The following is a 19389-nucleotide window of genomic DNA, read 5'->3' as shown; positions in this document are numbered from 1 at the left end:
GAAAATGAGTCATTCTACTCAGTGGAGGTATAAAGGAAAAGTGGCCATATTTTTAGAAGAAGGAATAAATGCACAGGCACAATCTGAAATGCTTGTTTCACTCCTGAAAAGACATTGAATTGCTATTCGTCTATGGGATGGAAATTGTCTGATTTGCAAAGCAGTGAAAACTTACCAGTAACAAGCAGTTGTTTGCTTTTATATCAATTAAAAAAAATCATGAGGACTTTTAGCTGACATGGTTGACACTGCAATGACTCCAGAAATTAAGGCCCTAGAAGAGAACATTGCGGGGCCAGCAAAACCCATGGATTTAAGATCCCTCAGCCCTCAGTAGCCCCTCTAGCCTGTATCATGTTGGCCACTATAAACTAGAGACACACCAACCTATATGCCTTATGTGTCGTTGATCATTACATGCGGGCCTGTGTGAGGTATTTTAATTTCACCCTTCATACTGTGACACAGCTGTCCCTAAAGAACACCAACAGAAGTGGTGTGCAAGGGCGCTGCTACATTTACTTCTGCTGGCATCTCAGGGTGGACCAAGAAAACAAATATTTTAGAAGGAGGGGAGGGGAAAAACCAAAAAAAGACCCAATGAACCAACACCACACTTCTCTCAGTAAGGCTTCCAGTCTGCTCTTCTCAAAGGTCAAGCTTCACAACAGTGCGTCAGTGTTCAGTAGTAAGGTACACAGCTGAAGGGTCATATTGGATTTCCTTGCCTTCTCAAATGTTTTGGATACTATTTCTTTTTTCTTTTTTTTCTCTAGTTAATAAATAAGAGCAAAGAAAGGCAAGATAATACTGAAACAGCTGACTGGCTGCTGAGCTCTTGCTGTGTCTCAGTGCTGTGAGAACACTAATAAACTTACACAGCCAATGTAAGATAGCAGGTAGGCCACTAGATACCAACCCACAGACTTGGTGTCACTGTCATTTGACAAGTGCTGGTTCACTCCCAGCAACAGAATCATAGAATCATAGAATAGTCAGGGTTGGAAAGGACCTTAAGATCATGTAGTTCCAACCCCCCTGCCATGGGCAGGGACACCTCACACTAAACCATCTCACCCAAGGCTTCGTCCAGCCTGGCCTTGAACACCACCAGGGATGGAGCATTCACAGCTTCCCTGGGCAACCGATTCCAGTGTCTCACCACCCTTAGAGTAAAGAACTTCTTCCTTATATCCAATCTAAACTTCCCCTGTTTAAGTTTTAACCCGTTACCCCTTGTCCTATCTCTACAGTCCCTGATGAAGAGTCCCTCCCCAGCATCCCTATAGGCCCCCTTCAGGTACTGGAAGGCTGCTATGAGGTCCCCACGCAGCCTTCTCTTCTCCAGGCTGAACAGCCCCAACTTTCTCAGCCTGTCTTCATACGGGAGGTGCTCCAGTCCCCTGATCATCCTCGTGGCCCTCCTCTGGACTTGTTCCAACAGTTCCATGGCCTTTTTGTGTTGAGGACATCAGAACTGTAGATCTGAGCTGTTTCTTGTCACTCGACCTGAAGCTGTAGAACGGTTTTAGGCACCTAATAAACGAGGTCTCTGCTGTACTGCATGAATGGCACCACACTGCGGACTCATTCTGGTTCATTCTGGCCTTCCACAACTAGCAAACATGAAAAATGCAATGGCATTTGTATTGGTCAAGGATGGTGGTAAGTGTGCTCTATGGAAGTCTTAAGGGCTTCTAGAAGTCCTTTAGTTTTTCTTTCCTGTCCTTTCCTGCCCCAGCTTGAGTAGCCATGGTGGGGATGTGATCAGGGAATTTATATATCTCCAAAACCACCACACCAAAATCGTAATGGGCAGGGTTCATTTCTAACCTAGATTGATTCCCTCCACTTCCTATTTATTCAAATGTGTGCTGGCACACAGGAAGGGATGGAAGTAGTAGCCGTCTTGGACTTCAGTGAGGTGAAAGCCTTCTGAAACTTCAGTCCCAGAGAGAGGTTTTATTGCCATTGTGGGATTTCTTAATATAAAATGTCATTTGCAAGAACATACTTTCCCAGATTTTCAGTATATTGGTGCCAATCTCAACTTTCTGCACTAAGCTACTCAGTTCTCCAAATAATTACTATTTTTATAGTCTCCCTAGTTACATATTTTGTAGGAAAGAGAGCCTGGACTTCCATATCCCAATCAGTCCTCACGAGTATTATTCACATGCCTTCAAACTGACGATTTGCTCTTGCTTGGGTTTTTTTTTTTTTCCATCTCCCATAAAATTCCTACACATACTATAAAATGTTTTGAAATGTGAATTCCCGTGAAACTGGCAATGGCACTGGATTTGTAGGGTTCTAATCAGATTAATCATTTTAAATTGGCAAACTCAATTAGTTATCCAATTGGTTACGGTAATAGTAGGATAAAAATAAAACAGGGTCCTGTATTATCGGCACTCTAAAAATACCCTGGATTCTGGTCTAAGGATTTAGAGTCAATGATCATGAACATGCATCTAAAGGCAAACTGATTCCCCTCAAAAGCCAAAAGCAAGCTTTCCACAGAAAATTTGCATCAGTGTTGCAAATTCATCAACTGTGTTAGACTGTCATGTAAACAGCTTAATATTGAAATTATGCAGCTCATGAGAATTCACATGGGGAAGCTTTTTCTCAAGCTGCCTTTTGTAGAAATATCCAGATGCAAAGCAAGTATTTACAGCATGCTCGGTTTGCAATGACCACGAGATGATAGCGTTCAGGATCTGGAGGACAGCTAGAGAGGTGAGCAGCAGAGTTAGAACTCTGGGCTTTAGGACAGTACAATATAGTGGAAAAGGACCTGGGGGGGCTGACTGACAGATGATTGAATATGAAGCAGCAGTGTGCCAGGTGGCCAAGGCAGCCAGCGCCATCCTGGCTTATATCAGCAATAGTGTGGCCAGCAGGGCCAGGGCAGTGATCATCCCTCTGTACTCGGCACTGGTGAGGCCACATCTCAAATACTGTGTTTAGTTCTGGACCCCTCACTGCAAGAAGGACACTGAGGTGCTGGAGCAGGTTGGTTAAGCAGCAGCAGCTGAATTCAAGCCACCATGTGCACTCTCATCATATTTAAACTTCATGCTAACCTACACTGGTAGGAGTGTGGTCAGCACAGAGGGAAGTTATTGACCTCTTATATTCTGTAATGATATGGCTGCACTTAAAACAGTGTCCTGCATTTCTTTCCTCCCCCTCTTCAAGAGAGATACTGAGAAACTGGAAATGGTCCAGTGGAGAGGTATCAACAAGTCCGGGGCTTAAAGCATGTAACCTATCAGGAGAGACAAGGGAGCTTGCTTTGCTTAGCCTGGCAAAGAGAAGAGGCAAGGGAAAACCCCATTGTAGTCTACATCAGGAGAGACAAGGGAGCTTGCTTTGCTTAGCGGGGCAAAGAGAAGAGGCAAGGGAAAACCCCATTGTAGTCTACAACTGCCTGAAGGGAAGATGACAGTCAGACCACTCCCAGTAGTGGCAGATGATACAATGAAAGGCAACAACTACTAATTGCCCCTTGGGAGGCTCAGGGTGGATGCCAAGACAGACTTTTTCACCAGAAAGGCAGTGCAGCACTGGAAAAGGCTGACCATAGTGGCTGTGGAATTCCCATCCTTGAGGGTCTTTCAAGGTTTGCCAGAGAAAGTGGTGCCTGACTCAAGACAGGGTTGGTGACAGTCCTGCTTCAAACAGGAAACTGGGCTGGAAATTCCTGGAAGACCTTCCAACCCACATGTCAGTAGTTTCATCGCACTATGACAATGTCACTACTGCCCTTAGTGTTACCAGCTCCAAATGCAAAATAATTCCAGTTTGTGAGTTATTATAAAGCAGAAATGTCATGATGCTCCTCTATCCCCGGTTTTCAGATACAGCACAAAACCTTACCATCCTTCACCTGAAAGTACCGGGAGACAGCTTGGCCTTATGATTTATGAGTTAGAATTATGTAAACCAGTCAACAAAAATGCCAATATGGTAAAAATATCTCCAGCCATGTAGCAGTCTTCATCATCATCACCATTTTACACAATGTAATTCAAGCATAAGCATCATGAACAATGAAACAAAGTAGTCCTGAGCAAGTCAGGGAAAAAAAAAAAAAAAAAACAAGAAAAAAAAACAAACCCCCCCCCCCCCAAACCAACACAAAAACACAGACACCACCCAAAACATCCAAACAAAAACCCCCAAACATGAAACAGTAGTTACAGGCAAAGAAAAAAAGCAACCAACAAAAATACCAAATCACAAACAGACAAAAAGTTAAGAAACCCCCAGTGAGGTATACGCCAGTCTAAAGATCTTGCAGCTAAGTTATTACTTTTTCTGTTCCAGGGAGAACCACTGACTCACTGCATGTCACTTTGACCTCCATGTCCTTCTCTCGAAACTAAAGCAAACTGATGCAGTAGAGTGACAACTGAGAACTAGGCAGAAGGAATCAAATAGACGTCAATCACCAGACCCACAGAAATAGAAATAGCTCCTACCTAATCTGTAGTAAATTGTTACAAAATATATTACATATATATGCATGTTAAGGCATGAAAAAATAATAAAAATCAGTAATTACAGTTAGCCTCATATGAAGATATATGTAACTTCCCTCCTACATTTTTTGAGCATCTTCTGGAACAGAGATTGGCCATAGCTTGCTATCTGATTTCTGACTCATAAGGTTTGCTTAACATAAGTGCCTGCACAACACATAATTAAGGGTCATGGGCCTTTTACTGTACATGCTCAGCTAGCTTGTCCTGCAACTCCACTTTTATACTGCTGACATTCTTGTGCTAGTGTTCTCTTCAACTTTCTGCCCAGTGCTTCTTAGGTTCCTGGTACTGTTATCACTTACACAATAGCATTCAAGACAAAATGCAGCAAACTTACGGAATCATAGAATCAGCCAGGTCAGAAAAGACCTTTAAGATCATCCAGTCCAACTATTCCCCCAGTACTGCCAAGGCCACCACTAACCCATGGCACTGAGGGCCTTGTCTACATGGTGTGTGAACACTTACTTGCAGGGACGATGACTCCAGCACTGCCCTGGCCAGCCTGTTCCAATGCCTGATCTCCCTCTGGGGAAGGAATTGTTCCTCATCTCCATCGAAACCTCCTCTGGTGAAGCTTGAGGCCATTTACTCTTGTCCTGTCCCTTGTTCCTTGGGAGCAGAGACCAGCCCCCTTCTGGCTTCATCCTGCTGTCAGGCAGTTGTAGGGCGCGATAAGGTCCCCCCTGAGCCTTCTCTTCTCCAGAATAAACCCCCTCAGGTCCAACTTCTCCATCTGCTCCTAAGCTAGCAATTGGTTCAGCTTCACCTGCAGTGCTGTGCACTGACACCATGAGGAATTCTTCTGAGATCTTAGCACTGTGGTGTTCTCCTTAGACATTCAGTGCGCTTCATAATGGTCTCAAAGTTTACCCCTGCTGAACTAGCTGGGAATTACAAAGTTCAAAAAAAGAAATAATCAAGTGCTTTAGAAACAACCATTCTTAGCAAAAAAAGCTGCTTTGCAATTACCTTGCTTATAGGTTGCAAGGGAAGCGTGGTTTAATTCTCTGCTCTTCCACAATGTTTTGCCTTCACAGGAACTTTCAAGTGCTGCATCCTTCCAATGTATCTTTCTTCTTAGTTTGCCTTACTTCTCTCATTGCATTCAATGTGGTAGACCCTCAGACCTCATCTATGCCCACCTCATTAGGATTCAGTCCTCTAGTCAGTGAGGAGCCACCTCCATGTAGCCCATGCAAGAACCTGGGAAGTAGTTTCCTCCCAAATGCCCAGTCCCAGTCCTGTGCATTGGTGCTTCCAGTCCAAGATGGTTGAAGTGTTTTGAAACATAAGTTAAAGCCCGAAGTTTCTTTTCCTTGTAGTGCTTACTCCACATGCTTTACAGAGAGCATGAGAACAGCACTACTTAGGCACACTATCACAGTACTTAAGTGTCATGCCACCATTCCCTTTCAGACCTGCATATTATCAGACAAGTTTCTTGCACAACTTGCAAGAGGAGAAACCTAGAATATCCTTGACTTTAGCACAAAGCAGCATATAATACGTAGAATACCTTTGCACTGCTACTGCTAATACCTGGATGTGAACACTAACTGGAGTCCTCAGATACAGACAGACAGGTATGGATCACCTGGACAACTTGGGTTTGGTTGGGTTCTTTGTCAAAAACTTGCTTTCAGTTGCTTCACAGAGAGAAGTGTCTAAAGAGAAAACATGTTTGTCTCATTGCTATCTACATTTGCTCTTAAAAGATGTATCTAGACATGGATTAACATATGTTCGTCTGTGGGCTACTTGCCAGAGATAAGCTTTTCTGTTCCTTTGTTTTCCCTTCAGTTACTCTTTAATCAACCCCAGGTACTCTTACTGGAGCCAAAATATAAAAGATGCTTACTTACTGCCTGTAAAAAATATACACACATTGACCACAGTTACCCTTCATACCAGTACATTTGTATTTGTTTACGCCAGCATTCCTTACAATGTCATCTTAAACACATGCCATATTTTTCCTGTTCTCCACTCCTCCCCTCAAGCATCTTTATAGCAGTGTTACCATCTATACCGAAAAGAGAACCAGTTTCAAAAGCAAAATAGAATAGCATGGGAAGGAATAGTTGTCATTCTTATTTCCTACAGGTACAAAAAGCAGTTTACAGATCTTTCATGGAATATGAATCATACCATGAACATGTTCTGGTTCTTACATTGTCAATTAGCATAGCACTTACACCAGACAATAGTATTAACTTGCACTGTGAGCAATGTTATACTGGTGTATTCCATTGCTACCCCAGACTGTGGGTTACATGGCTGGAATTTTTGAGTGCAGCTGGAAATGCTACAGTGGTTTTCAAGCTTTCTGAAAGGAGCTTCTAGCATGCAGTGAGAATAACAACAACATATCCGTAAGGCTGCCTTACCTGCTACCTTACTTTCCTGCTAAGTAAAGTAAGACCACTCCTAATCAAAGCAATCCATGCTAGTATTTAGTATGTTAGTATTTAACAATATCATCTCTTTTCTTCCTATACAAAGGACAAGTGGCACATTGAGACCTCACAGGTTAGCAAGGCTCAAATGAGAGGGGAAAAAAAGCAGAGGGCAACACAATACATTATTGATCCAAAGCTCAGAAGTCCTTACTCTTCTTCTCCCAAAGAGGCAAATTTAAGGATAAAACACAAGATAAAATTGGGATTTTGCCCACCTCTGTGTTAAAGAACACCAAGTCAATGAAACAAAATTATTGTAACCCATTTAAGTGTCAGAAGCAGTAATAAATATTTCTTCTAAACATATGTCCTGGGTTCAGCAGTAGCAGTTATTTTTCTCCTTCTTAGTAGCTAGTGCAGTGCTATGTTTTCATTTTTTGGCCTGGGAAGAGAGCTGATAACGCCGATGTTTTCAGTTGCTGCTCAGATGTTTGGTCTGGCCAAGGACTTTGTGAGTCTCATGCTCTGCTAGGAAGGAGGGGAGGCCAGGAGAAAGCAAAGAGGACACCTGACCTAAACTAGCCAAAGAGGTATTCCATACCACAGCACATCATGCACAGGATGTAACTGGGAGTGACCTGGAAGGGCTGGGAGGACTGCAGGGTTGGACGAGGTATTGGTCGGTACTCCGCTGGGGGGAGTGGGGCAAGTTATCTGTTGGCTGGTGCTGAGGTGTTGTATTCTCTTCTGTTATTATTTCCTTTATCATTATTATTATTGGCGGTAGCAGCAGTGATTTGTGTTATACCTTAGTTACTAAACTGTTCTTATCTCAACCCGTGGGAGTTGCATTCTTTTCGATTCTCCTCTCCGTCCCTCCAGGAGCAGAGGGAGGGCAAGAAGTGGGGGGAGTGAGTGAACGAGCTTTTGTGGTCGGGTTTAAACCACGACAACATAATTACTAAACACCGAACAAGATGCAACAAAACACATAGTATGCTGTTGTAACTGAGAAATGTTTTGCCTTTTGGTTTGTTTTTTCAATAATGATTGAAGACACTGGATGTAATTCTAATCCCACTGCAGTTAAGGGGACTTCTGCCTTGACTGCAAAGAGTAATATTGGATCCCAATACAGTAATGATGAGTGCCTTCATTTCCAAAACGCTTCCCTTATAATGAGTCTAATTTTGTTCCTGGCTATGCTTTAAGCAATAAAGAGTGTCATCAATACAGCTATGCAGGCTCCTGCCAGATCTCTGCTTCTTTCTGTAAGACACAACTGTGATGCCACATAATTGTGAAGTTATAAATGCCAGCAAAGTTTATGAAACATTTCCCTAGAGAATTGTCAGCACATTTCAAAAACAGAAATGCAAGGCACTTCAATAGCAACTGCAGCGACCAAGTAGATCAAACAAAATAATAATACCTTGCACAACTTTTTCTCCTACAGAAATCTCACATCTACAAATTATTTGCAATTTACTGACAGAAAACATGATTTCTGCAAAACTGAAGCTTGCTGTGGGTAAATTTTGTTTCCCCTGACAGAAGTGTAGTTCATGAGAACCACAGCCTCCTGTGAATCAGGCCAGTGCACTGAATAATTTGAGTCCCTCTGCCTGCCACTATTACGCACAGAAGAGGGGAACTGCAGAGCATATGCTGCATCAGTCTTCACTGAAAACAAAGCCAAAATGAACACTGAGCTATATCCATAGAAAGGAAGGCCAATACAGTTCACCCACTAGTGTGCATATCGCTAACTCCCTGGCTTCCTTGCCTGGCTGGACTGCAGACTTAGTGAAGAGATGTAGCTGTCCTGGCATTTTTATAGAAGAGCATAAACAGAACCACTATTTTCTTCCTCCTTAACTTCAGTTACAATATTTTCTCCTAATTTCTGTGCAGTATCTCAAATTCAGCATCAAATGTGTATTCGAAATTACAAAGGATTTAAAAAAAAAAAAAAAAAAAAAAAAAAGAAACCACCCCAAAAAACAAACAAAAATACCCCAAACCGAACCAAAACCCAACAACAAAACCCACGAAAAACAAAGTCCCACAAGCCACAAGCAACCAATCAGAAGGAACTCAATACACACCAGAAACCACAATCTCACACTCAAAAAACCCAAACTGCACATCACCAATTGTATTCTCTTATCTTAAAATTACTCTTTTGCAGGTGAGGGTACAGATCTTCCCAAGAAGTACCAAAAATAGGACAGCTAACTTGCCAAACAAATGCCAACAGCTTCTTCTGATGTATTAGCATGCTTACAACATATGAAGAGGTATTCATCTTTACAGTTTCCAAATTCAGCACTTTCCGTTGTCTCAAAACGCTGCTCTTCCTGTTCTTTTTAGTATCAGATAAACACAGAAAATAACGTTGCCCAATTAATAACAGCTTGCAGTCACAGCAGGATTTATATATATTGCTGTTCTACATTTATGGCCTTATTAGAGTCGATATTAATATTTGCTCCATATTTAATTTTAAATTGCAATTTCAGTTATGTTTGTCTGATTCAGTTATACTCTATTTGAATTGCAGTGTATCTCATTTTCTGCAGCACTGCCAGATATTTGATTATTGGGTGGTTCCCAAGGATATAATTTTAATTTAAGGTCTTTGGGGTAAACAGTATGCATCTCACAACTACCAATATGCACTGTTGTCTATTAGAAGTATACTGTGTTTCACCTATTTGTTTTGCTGCACAGTGCCTTCATGCACAAACTCATCTAGAGATCTAACATTTGACAATGATTTGAACTAGAACAGCTAAATAGTCACAAAATACCCTTCCATTTACTAACTTGCTAAGAACTGAATACACAGGGTTAATTTTTAGGTGGTAAGACTTTTGGCGTGTGCTTTGACGTTGGTTATTACTTAAATATATCACAATGTGCTAAACTGTTTTCAATACATGCAGTGATAGCAGAACTTAGTATAAAACATATACGTCTAGAATTGCAACCGCTAGTGGAGTAGATATGTAAACTCAAGTTTTATGCCACCAGAGTCCATAGTTCAACTGATAAGCATGGTGAAGTACCAGTTCTGTGTATCCTAGAAGGTAGAAGGTTAGATTATAATACAACAAAGTATTCCTCTTTATATTCTGCTGTGCTGGACTTGTAAACCACACAGTGGAAATTACCAGCGAGTCCTAATTATCTTGCTTTTCTAATGCATCTCTGCTGGTTTCAGAGAGCTACAGAGGTTTTGGTGAAGGAGGGGGGGAGGCAAGAATCCTTTACTATCCTCACATCATCTATACATATTGCACAAAAAAGATTAGAGAATAAAATATTTGAAATAAAAATTTAATTTAGTATTGTATGGGAACTCTCCAGTCTGTTACTTACTGGAACTATAAATTGTTCTAACTAAATACAATGTGCATCAGTGATCCATTCATTTATTTCTTTAACTACAAGAAATTTATATTACTCAAGTGAACTGTGAAGCTTGGTACCAATATTTATTTCTGAGACTGCTTAAATTCAGATTAAGAAATAATTTGCCATGTTGAGGAATAATAAGCTAGCTTCTCTTACTCACATTTTCACAGAATCTCTCTTACCTAGGACTAGTGTGTATTAGTTTTCACAACCTAATGCACCATATTACAACACTGGTACACAGATTGGCTTATATATTGTAGAATACATGCTCACTTACACATTTCCAGTTTGATACAAAGAAATAAGAAATTTGCACAATTACTAAGGGAAAAAAAAAACAACATCTCATGCTAACAAATCAGAATTCATCACATTAAAAAAAGAAACAGAAAAAAAAAATCATACACACAAAACTAGCTTTATCAGTGGTTCTCAGACATTTAACACTAGGAAGGTTGACTACGCTCTGGAAAAGCAGGGAGGCACTTGCAGAAAACCTAGACAGCTCTATTAAATCAACTGAAATATCATGATTTTTCAGCAGCATTACAGCTTTTTCCTTTATCATAGGAAGTACAGTTCAGCAAAACAATATTCGGTGTGCTTCTAAAAAAAAAGTAAAATATTTTTAAAACAATGCATTTAAGAGAGCAGTTACCTGCAGAACCAGATTCTCTTTTTAATTTTACACTGGGCCCCGACCTTTTAAGCTCATGATTAGAAATTCTTAAGTACAAAAGTTAAACAGTCTGATTTTTTTTTCATATCTAGACTAATGCTGGAAACCTTGGGAAGCTGCCATAAAAAGCTAAAAATATTCTGTAGCCAATAACTACTATAGATATGAAAGATTTTTCATACACTCTAGAGCTTGAAACTACAAAATCCCCAGCAAATTTTACAGGATTGAAGGCAAGTAGTCATTAAATCTTCATTTCACTCACACCACTGTAAAATATAAACAACATAGTGCAGAACCCTCCAATATGAGACTAGCCGTATGGTTTCCTGGCATCTCATTCTTCACTGATGAAATGTAAAAAAGGTAAGGCTGTACTTCTTTAAAAAAATTCTAAAAATGTGTAACTATATAATTTGGATTATTATAGCTTAGATACATTTGTTTTTCATTAAAATAACCTATAACTATGCTTTTTAAAATAAGCATTTACAGCAACAGGGACTCTCATAATTATGACATACTCTTCATTTGCCTCATTAAAATATTGGATGAGTAACTTCCCCATGTTCTGGGGAATGGGAGAAAACAGTTCATTTTCTGAGTTAAGAAACAGTAAGATTCCTTTAGAATGAAGCTCAGTTTTTTTATCCCCATCACACTTGTCGGTTTGCCACGTAATTCTACATGCTATAGCACAATTGCAAGGAAGGAGATCTCTGTACCATAGCATTACCAACAGCAGTGTTCTGTATATAACAGAACTGGATGAAGTAAAATTTCTTGTGCAAACTACAGTGCTAAAAATAGCAACTCTTTTTTTTTTTTCTAGTAGCCATATCCAACAGACAGAGTTTCTTTTTCTTTCACTTGATCACATCCTCTAAGATCTCCTCTAGCTTTTCTTGCCTAATCTTTAAGAACCATCACATAGGCACCGCTCTCAATTGTTAGCTTTTTTTCCGGGACAACGTGACAGTTCTACAAAAGCAGCTCTCAGACCTAGGGAAAATACAAAAGAAAGCAGGAAGGAAAAAAGATAATTATGTATAATTGGAATTTCTATTCCATCTGTGCAGCAGACAGCATAGGCTCTGCTGAATCAGGTGGATGACGTAGAGGATACCAAGTTAAGCACTGAGGATTTAACTTGTATGAGCCGTGTATGAAAGCTTTTCTACCTGAAGTTGCTTGAAATAAGGCAAGCTAGGACAGAGATACAACATATGAAAACTGCACCAGAATAGTGTTGGTTTGGTTTGGTTTTAATTTGTATTTTTTTCTCATTCATTTCCCATGTGGTCTCAGAGTCTGTATATGTGTAAGAGGAATAAAGGACAGGGATTTAATTTCTGTAAGTGCCTGCTTCTAACCCAACTCTATTCAAATTGTACATTCAAAGGCTTGCCTCCTTGGGTTCATCATTCTCCGTACCGCTATTTAAATTATAAATCACCTATTCAGCAGAGTACAGAATATACCCTATTGCAACACTATGAAGTTCTATGCTTCACCAGCATGGTCTGAAAAGCAAAAGAAGCTGACCTGATCTCCTCCTAGTTACTTGGGTCAGGAAAAAAAACACCAACAAAAACTTATGCCTTTGGCATGCCACCCCTTGGCTCTGTCGTTTGTAACTGTCTTCTTTCAGGCCTGGAAAATGACGTATATGTGAAAACCTTGCAAATCAGTTCTCACAATGGGCATAATTGTCCTATTGTATGTGACCACCGATCAAGTCATGGAATTTCCTCCATACAAAACAACGACTGCAGGTCCAATATTTTCATTAACTTCTTTTACCAATAACTGTATAGTTTATGACTCTGCCAGATGCAACATTTCAGACAAAGTGTTTTTGAAAGGTAACAACTCTGCTTTGATTTCATGGGAACGATTAAGTCTTAAGAGGCCACCGAAGATGAAGAGAGCAAATCACATCAGGCAGCTTTTATGCTCTCTATTTCTTCACAAATTACAGTCCAGGCTAGGATTTTTGAGGATGACTGATGCAAGGCTTTCACATAAAAGAAAATCTTAACCCTAACTAATTCTTTTAATAATATCTATAATTTTGTTGCACTTACACTCTAAAAAATGTGTGACAAAATGACCTACCACTTGAAAAGAAGGCCATGGGAGGACATGGGGAAAACTAATAGTCTGCGTACATTCCAATCATCTTTTAAAAAGTACATCAGCTACAAAGTACATGGGCTTTTCCACTTCAAAAAAACCTGACTACCTTTAGAAATCACCGAATTCCCAGAAAGACAGACATAAGAGAGTAAATCAGGCCAGAAGCCTGTTAGAAAAATTTCTTTTCAGACTAATGAAAGCTGAAGGACTGCACAAATTGTATTTTATCTGAGCTACAGAGTGATAGTCATGAGAAGAGGTTCATTTTCTATGTGGTAACATCTGATTGCTAAGGACAGAGAACATCCTATTCCCCAGACGCAGGTAAAATGTGCCTATCTAAGGTCATTACATCTGGCAACTCCAGCAGATGCAGAATGGGAAGTTGTCTGTTATACATTCTGAGGTCTGATTTGCTCTGCCTCAGGAGGTCTAGGGGCTGCTGGCCTTTCTGGGTTGTGTGGGGAAACTTTCAGAATGAAGGGAGGAAACATCAAAAGAAAGTCCTCAGTGCATGCAATGGTATTTGGCAGATGTCAGATAAACCCTACTTTTTTCAAACAAAATTAAAAATCAGACACCCACGATGATGCTAGTGTGATCCACAGGCTGGAGACCCAAATGCACCATGTACTCCCTCTGGCTCAAGAGGCTTTGAAAGCCTGTGAAAGTTTCCAATTGGCAATAGTGCGAAGTTTGACATTAATATGAACACGCCAAGACTTACAGTCATGGTTAATGACAACAATATCTTAATGACCTTTAAACTTCTTATTGCTACTGATACTTAGTTATTGAGTGTTATCTAAACATAAACTTCTGTTAAACTAATCAGTATGCAAAATACAAAAAGCCACTCTTATTTCTTCCTTAGGACTACACCCTGACCATGTACTTCCAGCAGTCCTGGAGGGATAAAAGACTCTCTTACTCTGGAATACCTTTGAACCTAACTCTGGACAACAGAGTGGCTGATCAGCTCTGGGTGCCGGACACGTATTTCCAAAACGACAAGAAGTCATTTGTCCATGGGGTGACAGTGAAAAACCGAATGATTCGACTCCATCCAGATGGGACAGTACTTTATGGCCTACGGTACGTTGGGTTTTTTAATCAGCTATGTGGCTGTCCTGGCAGAATGAAAGCCATTATTGGTAAGTGCAGGTAGTACCAACGCTGCCCTCTTCTCCTTTTTCCTGGTTTCTGAGTGCAGCTTAATGAGTCAGACTCTATCCAGACTGGCACAATACACTCAAGAATTTTCCTCAGGACATCAAAACTACCTTTGGTAACTAGCAAAGCCCAATACCTCTCTTTCTTTCAGTTCTTTTGAGCATGTTAGCACTAGCGATGAGTTCTTTGTTATGGTTCTCACCTAGTAATTGATCACAGCCTAGAGCAACATTCCTTCCTTCTGAATTTCTCCAGCAGTTCTTTAGAACAATATAAAATGTAAAACTGGGAGTCATCTGAAGAAATGTGACCAACATTTGGTAGAGAGTAAAAAGAAGGCATTTGTAAATTTACATGAATTATTTAAAGATTATCTATATGCCTGGGTACAGGTTCTTTAATCTGCCTTGGTTTATTATAACTGCCTCTTCATGCCACAACTGCTTCTTCGTACAGTGCAACCTATATTCACCTGTGTAAATACAAATATATTCTAAAATCTGAACAGGCACAATCTAATGATAAGGTCCAGAAGTGTAAAATTAAAACTAAACCAAGCTATTGCCCCTCTACTCTGCTCTTGTGAGACCTCACCTGGAGTATTGTCTGCAGTTCTGGTGTCCTCAACATAAAAAGGACATGGAACTGATGGAACAAGTCCAGAGGAGGGCCACGAGGATGATCAGGGGACTGGAGCACCTCCCGTATGAAGACAGGCTGAGGAAGTTGGGGCTGTTCAGCCTGGAGAAGAGAAGGCTGCATGGAGACCTCATAGCAGCCTTCCAGTACCTGAAGGGGGCCTATAGGGATGCTGGGGAGGGACTCTTTGTCAGGGACTGTAGTGACAGGACAAGGGGTAATGGGTTAAAAGTTAAACAGGGGAAGTTTAGATTGGATATAAGGAGGAAATTCTTTCCTGTTAGGGTGGTGAGGCACTGGAATCGGTTGCCCAGGGAGGTTGTGAGTGCTCCATCCCTGGCGGTGTTCAAAGCCAGGTTGGATGAAGCCTTGTGTTGGATGGTTTAGTGAGAGGTGTCCCTGTCCATGGCAGGGGGGTTGGAACTAGATGATCTTGAGGTCCTTTCCAACCCTAACCATTCTATGATTCTATGATTCTATTTGTTATGTTAAGATTGCTGCCGAGCCTGAGCAGGCTTTGCATTAATTTTTAAAAAGTTAAGGTAGTTTTGCTTAGGGAAAAAAAAAAAAAAAGAAATAAAAACGCAACTGCCTGAAACAGCCTTGGATCACTGTCAACAATGAAAATTATGTCCAGAGAACATAAACCTGAACGCATACTTCAGTTAAACGGAAGAAAGAAAAAGTAATAAAGCAGAAAACCTAACTGAAATACTTTAAAATCGTACCTAAGATAGGGTTGGGAAAAAAAGAAACTGCTGCAGCAATTCAAAATGAAAATAAAGTTTGGAGAAAGATAACTCAGAGCTTGCTGAAAATAGGACTTTGAAATTACCTCTTGGCCTATAAAAATATAACCTTTATAACACAACACTACCCATGCATTCAAAGCCTTCCAACCCATAAATTCAAGCTTGACAAGAAACAAAAAATAATATAAAAATTATTATTTTGGTTCATTATGCTTTCCTTTGAACTTGTTAGATTCGCTGGTAATGCATCAATTGCTACCAATGATCTCACAGGCATTTTGATACAGCCAGATATGTACTGGTGCAGAAAAACTGTTACTCCAGTTGTGAAAAATAAAACAAAGAACCCGTGAGGAAATAGCTAATAGACTACGGGCTGTCATTATCATCTGCTAGAAGGAGCATTTGAAAAATACATCTTTCCCATTGCCTTCAGACCTTCTATAGTTCCTTTAGATCAAACTGATTAATGAAAATCAACTTAGCAGAGCAGTTATCATTAGAGGATTTTGGGGCATGAAAAGTTTTAGAACTTATATATATATATATATATATATATATATATATATATACACTTATTTTTTCTTGATGCCAGGAACCAAATTTATTTACATTCCAGGATTTGCGTGGTGACAACATGCATTAGAGCCAAGCAGTCCCACACAAGCAGTTGTAAACAGTATAAACTACACCTAGAAATGTGTATCACGCAAGTGCTTCCATGCACATGCCATACATCTGTTATTAATAATGGTCTTCTGAAAAAATAGCAAAAGAAGCTGGGACACACCTGGTGAATCTGTTGCAGGTCTTCTCATGTGCTTCATCAACAAAGCACCAGCCTAGCTGGGAAGCTGTGACTCTGCCCAAGCATAATGCCTTTGCTCTTCATCTCAGAGGTGGTCAGGCAAACCTCCAATGCAGCAGAAAAGATGGTCACCTTCACATAACAAGGTTGCTAGTTCACATGATTAAATAACCATTCACACTTGAACTGGATAAGCAGCAGCTATGCAACTGCAACAGCTGCAGCTCTTCAACTTAATACCCTATCCAATACCTCACTGCTTTCAGTAGGAAAACCAAACCAAACCAAACCCCAAACAGAAACAAACCCACACTAAAATAAAGTGCAGTCTATATTCCACACACTTGCAGTCTAGTACTGCAGTGGCGAAGCTAACAAACAAGCAGAAGAAAGAATGAATTTAAGGGACACTGAAGCAGGTTTCATACAGCAGACCACAATTATTGCACTAAGTCTGCATCTATCAATGGTCACTTTCCTCACAGTAATAAATGTGTTTCTGTCACTTTACACATTACCTTTAGATCATACAAACAGCAATTTCTTCATATACCAGATAACACATACAGCTCATAAGAAATAAAACATGAGAAAATACAGCAGAAAATGTTCTCAGGTAAAATTCCGCATTGCCTGTTAGAAATTTTACAACAGCTCCAATCTTAGTCTAAAAAGTAGAGAAGAAACTTTGCAACAGATCAGCTTGTGTTTAGCCTCTATGCAGCAGAGAGCATGAAAACAGCATCACCAAACATCTCTTTTTCGCTTTTAGTACTGAAGACAGATCATTGACCTGGCACTACCTGAACAAGACAGACAACACCAATTATGCTGCAGAACAGTATGTGAGTTCCTAGCAAAATAGGCAGGGCCTTAAACCATCTCTCAAGGATGATTTAAATGCTTGCTTTTCCCAATGCCTCTAATTCCCCACACATTTTTCTATTTTCATTCCAGACTTAATGCTTCCTTTCAGGCTCAGATATGAAATTTTACTGGCGTCTTTAAACACAAATTGAAACAATCATAGCAGTTCTAAATAACCTGCTTTGCTTGTATCCATGTACTTGGCAGTTTGGCATTAATGCAATGTTCAGTTTCAGAACTGAAGAAAAATAAACCAAGGTTAATCTTCTGGCTTTACAGATGAATAAACAAGGGAAACTTGCACTGAATATGGTGGACTGGTTTTAGATCATATAACAAAGCATTATCACACTTCAGGATGTCTCTGTCCTAATATTTCTGTGATGAAACAACCAGTCCCTTTAGCTACTTTTTCCTGTAACTTTCAGGTGCTGTTTCCACACAGTTTAAAGAATGATGTGTGCATAAACTTGTGCAGACACAGAATATTCCTAAACCTTCTGGCTTGTAAAATAGTGCATTGCTGTCATGTCTTATTGAAAATGCTACTTCTCTTAATTATTCACAGTAGTGAATAATGCATAGCATTACTAAGTAACTCTTTCATCCTATTGCCCAAGCAACTAAATACACAAACATGTTTAACTCCACGTTAATATTTCCATTTAACTCCATTTCAGATATGCCAGGAAAGTTGAGTGTCACTGTTAAGTATTATGGACTTGTCGTGGTTTAACCCCCGCTGGCAACTGAGTCCTGCTCAGCCACTCACACACCCATCCACTGGGATGGGGCAGAGAACTGGTAGGGTAAAAGTGGGAAAACTCCTGGTTTAAGACAGTTTAATATAGAAAGCAAAAGATGCTCATGCAAGCAAAGCAAAACAAGGAATTCATTCACCATTCCCCATCAGCCATTTCCAGGAGAGCAATGCTCCATCACATGTAACAGTCGGGAAGGCAAATGCCATCTCCAAATGTCCTCTTCTCCCTTCTTCTTCTCCCCAGTCTTATATGCTGAGCATGATGCTCTATGGTATGGAATATTCCTGTGGTCAGTTGGGGTCAGCTGTGCTCCCTTCCAGCATCTTGTGCACCTCCTACCTCACTGGCACAGCATGAGAAACTAAAAAGTCCTTGACTTCGAGTAAGCACTGCTTAGCAACAAATAAAACATCAGTGTGTTATCAACATTATTCTCAGAATAAAGCTGAAACACAGCACTGTACCAGCTACTAGGGAAGAAAACTATCCCAGCCAAAACCAGGACAGCTATCATTATTTTCTGTGGTGTAGCCACATGCTTCCTAAGAGAGGAAAAATCCCTTGAAGTCAATATGCAAACCTGCAGCACTGTAAGGCTGGTGTCTGAGACAGCTCTAGCTTGGTCCCAGTACAGCTGGCAGAATACTGTATTCTTCGTTATTCTTCCCCCCATTTTTAATAAGTCATCAAATCCCATCAGCTATAACCCTTTTGGCACTAGCAGCGTGTCTAATGCCTCATTACTTTCATTGCTTTTTCAGGTAAGATTCTCTAGAAATATCTCCCAAAGATCTAGATTCTCAAACCAACACATGTTCTTTCTTTTGCTTGCCTTTTGTCCCTCTTTCCCAGGTAAGATGCTAGACATGTAATTTGTCTTTAAGATATTTAAGGACAATTTAATAATTTATTATACTGAATTGCATATTAAAATTCTTATGTCATGATGTTGAGTATGGAAGTTCTGATTTAAATCATCCTTTCCTAGTATTTTTCTGCTGTCTGAATTCTGAGCATTTCATTAGCAGGGCAATGGCAACTTGTTGCTTCTTAAGTGTCTGTTCTGTTTATTTTGAGGCAATGTCATGTTAATATCAGCAGAAATTCATTTGGTGTTGGTAAAAGAAGCAGATCCTTCAAAAGGATTAGTTGTTAAGAAGTGCAACATGCCTTCAGTGATACCTTTACGT

General features: G+C 40.1%; 1 protein-coding gene across 5 annotated transcripts in view; it reads left to right on the top strand.

Annotated features, from left to right (window-relative positions):
- GABRB1 (gamma-aminobutyric acid type A receptor subunit beta1) overlaps positions 1 to 19389 on the top strand; it is a 129554-nt gene that overhangs the window by 55945 nt on the left and 54220 nt on the right. For 4 of the 5 annotated variants that reach the window (XR_010616599.1, XM_065697863.1, XM_065697884.1 and 1 more), the window contains exon 4: positions 14071 to 14291. Coding sequence is in view for 4 of the 5 variants with exons in the window: in XM_065697863.1 (XP_065553935.1) it covers positions 14071 to 14291 (221 nt within the window). In the remaining variant the exon portion in view is untranslated. Of the gene's footprint in view, positions 1 to 9146; positions 9256 to 14070; positions 14292 to 19389 lie in introns of all 5 variants that reach the window. The other variant, XM_065697869.1, reaches the window with a different exon arrangement.

The sequence above is a fragment of the Lathamus discolor genome, chromosome 1 (genome assembly GCF_037157495.1).
Source record: "Lathamus discolor isolate bLatDis1 chromosome 1, bLatDis1.hap1, whole genome shotgun sequence".
Lineage (NCBI taxonomy): Eukaryota > Metazoa > Chordata > Aves > Psittaciformes > Psittacidae > Lathamus > Lathamus discolor.
Note: the sequence above shows the minus strand (reverse complement) of the source record. Positions and strands in the feature narration are given on the sequence as shown.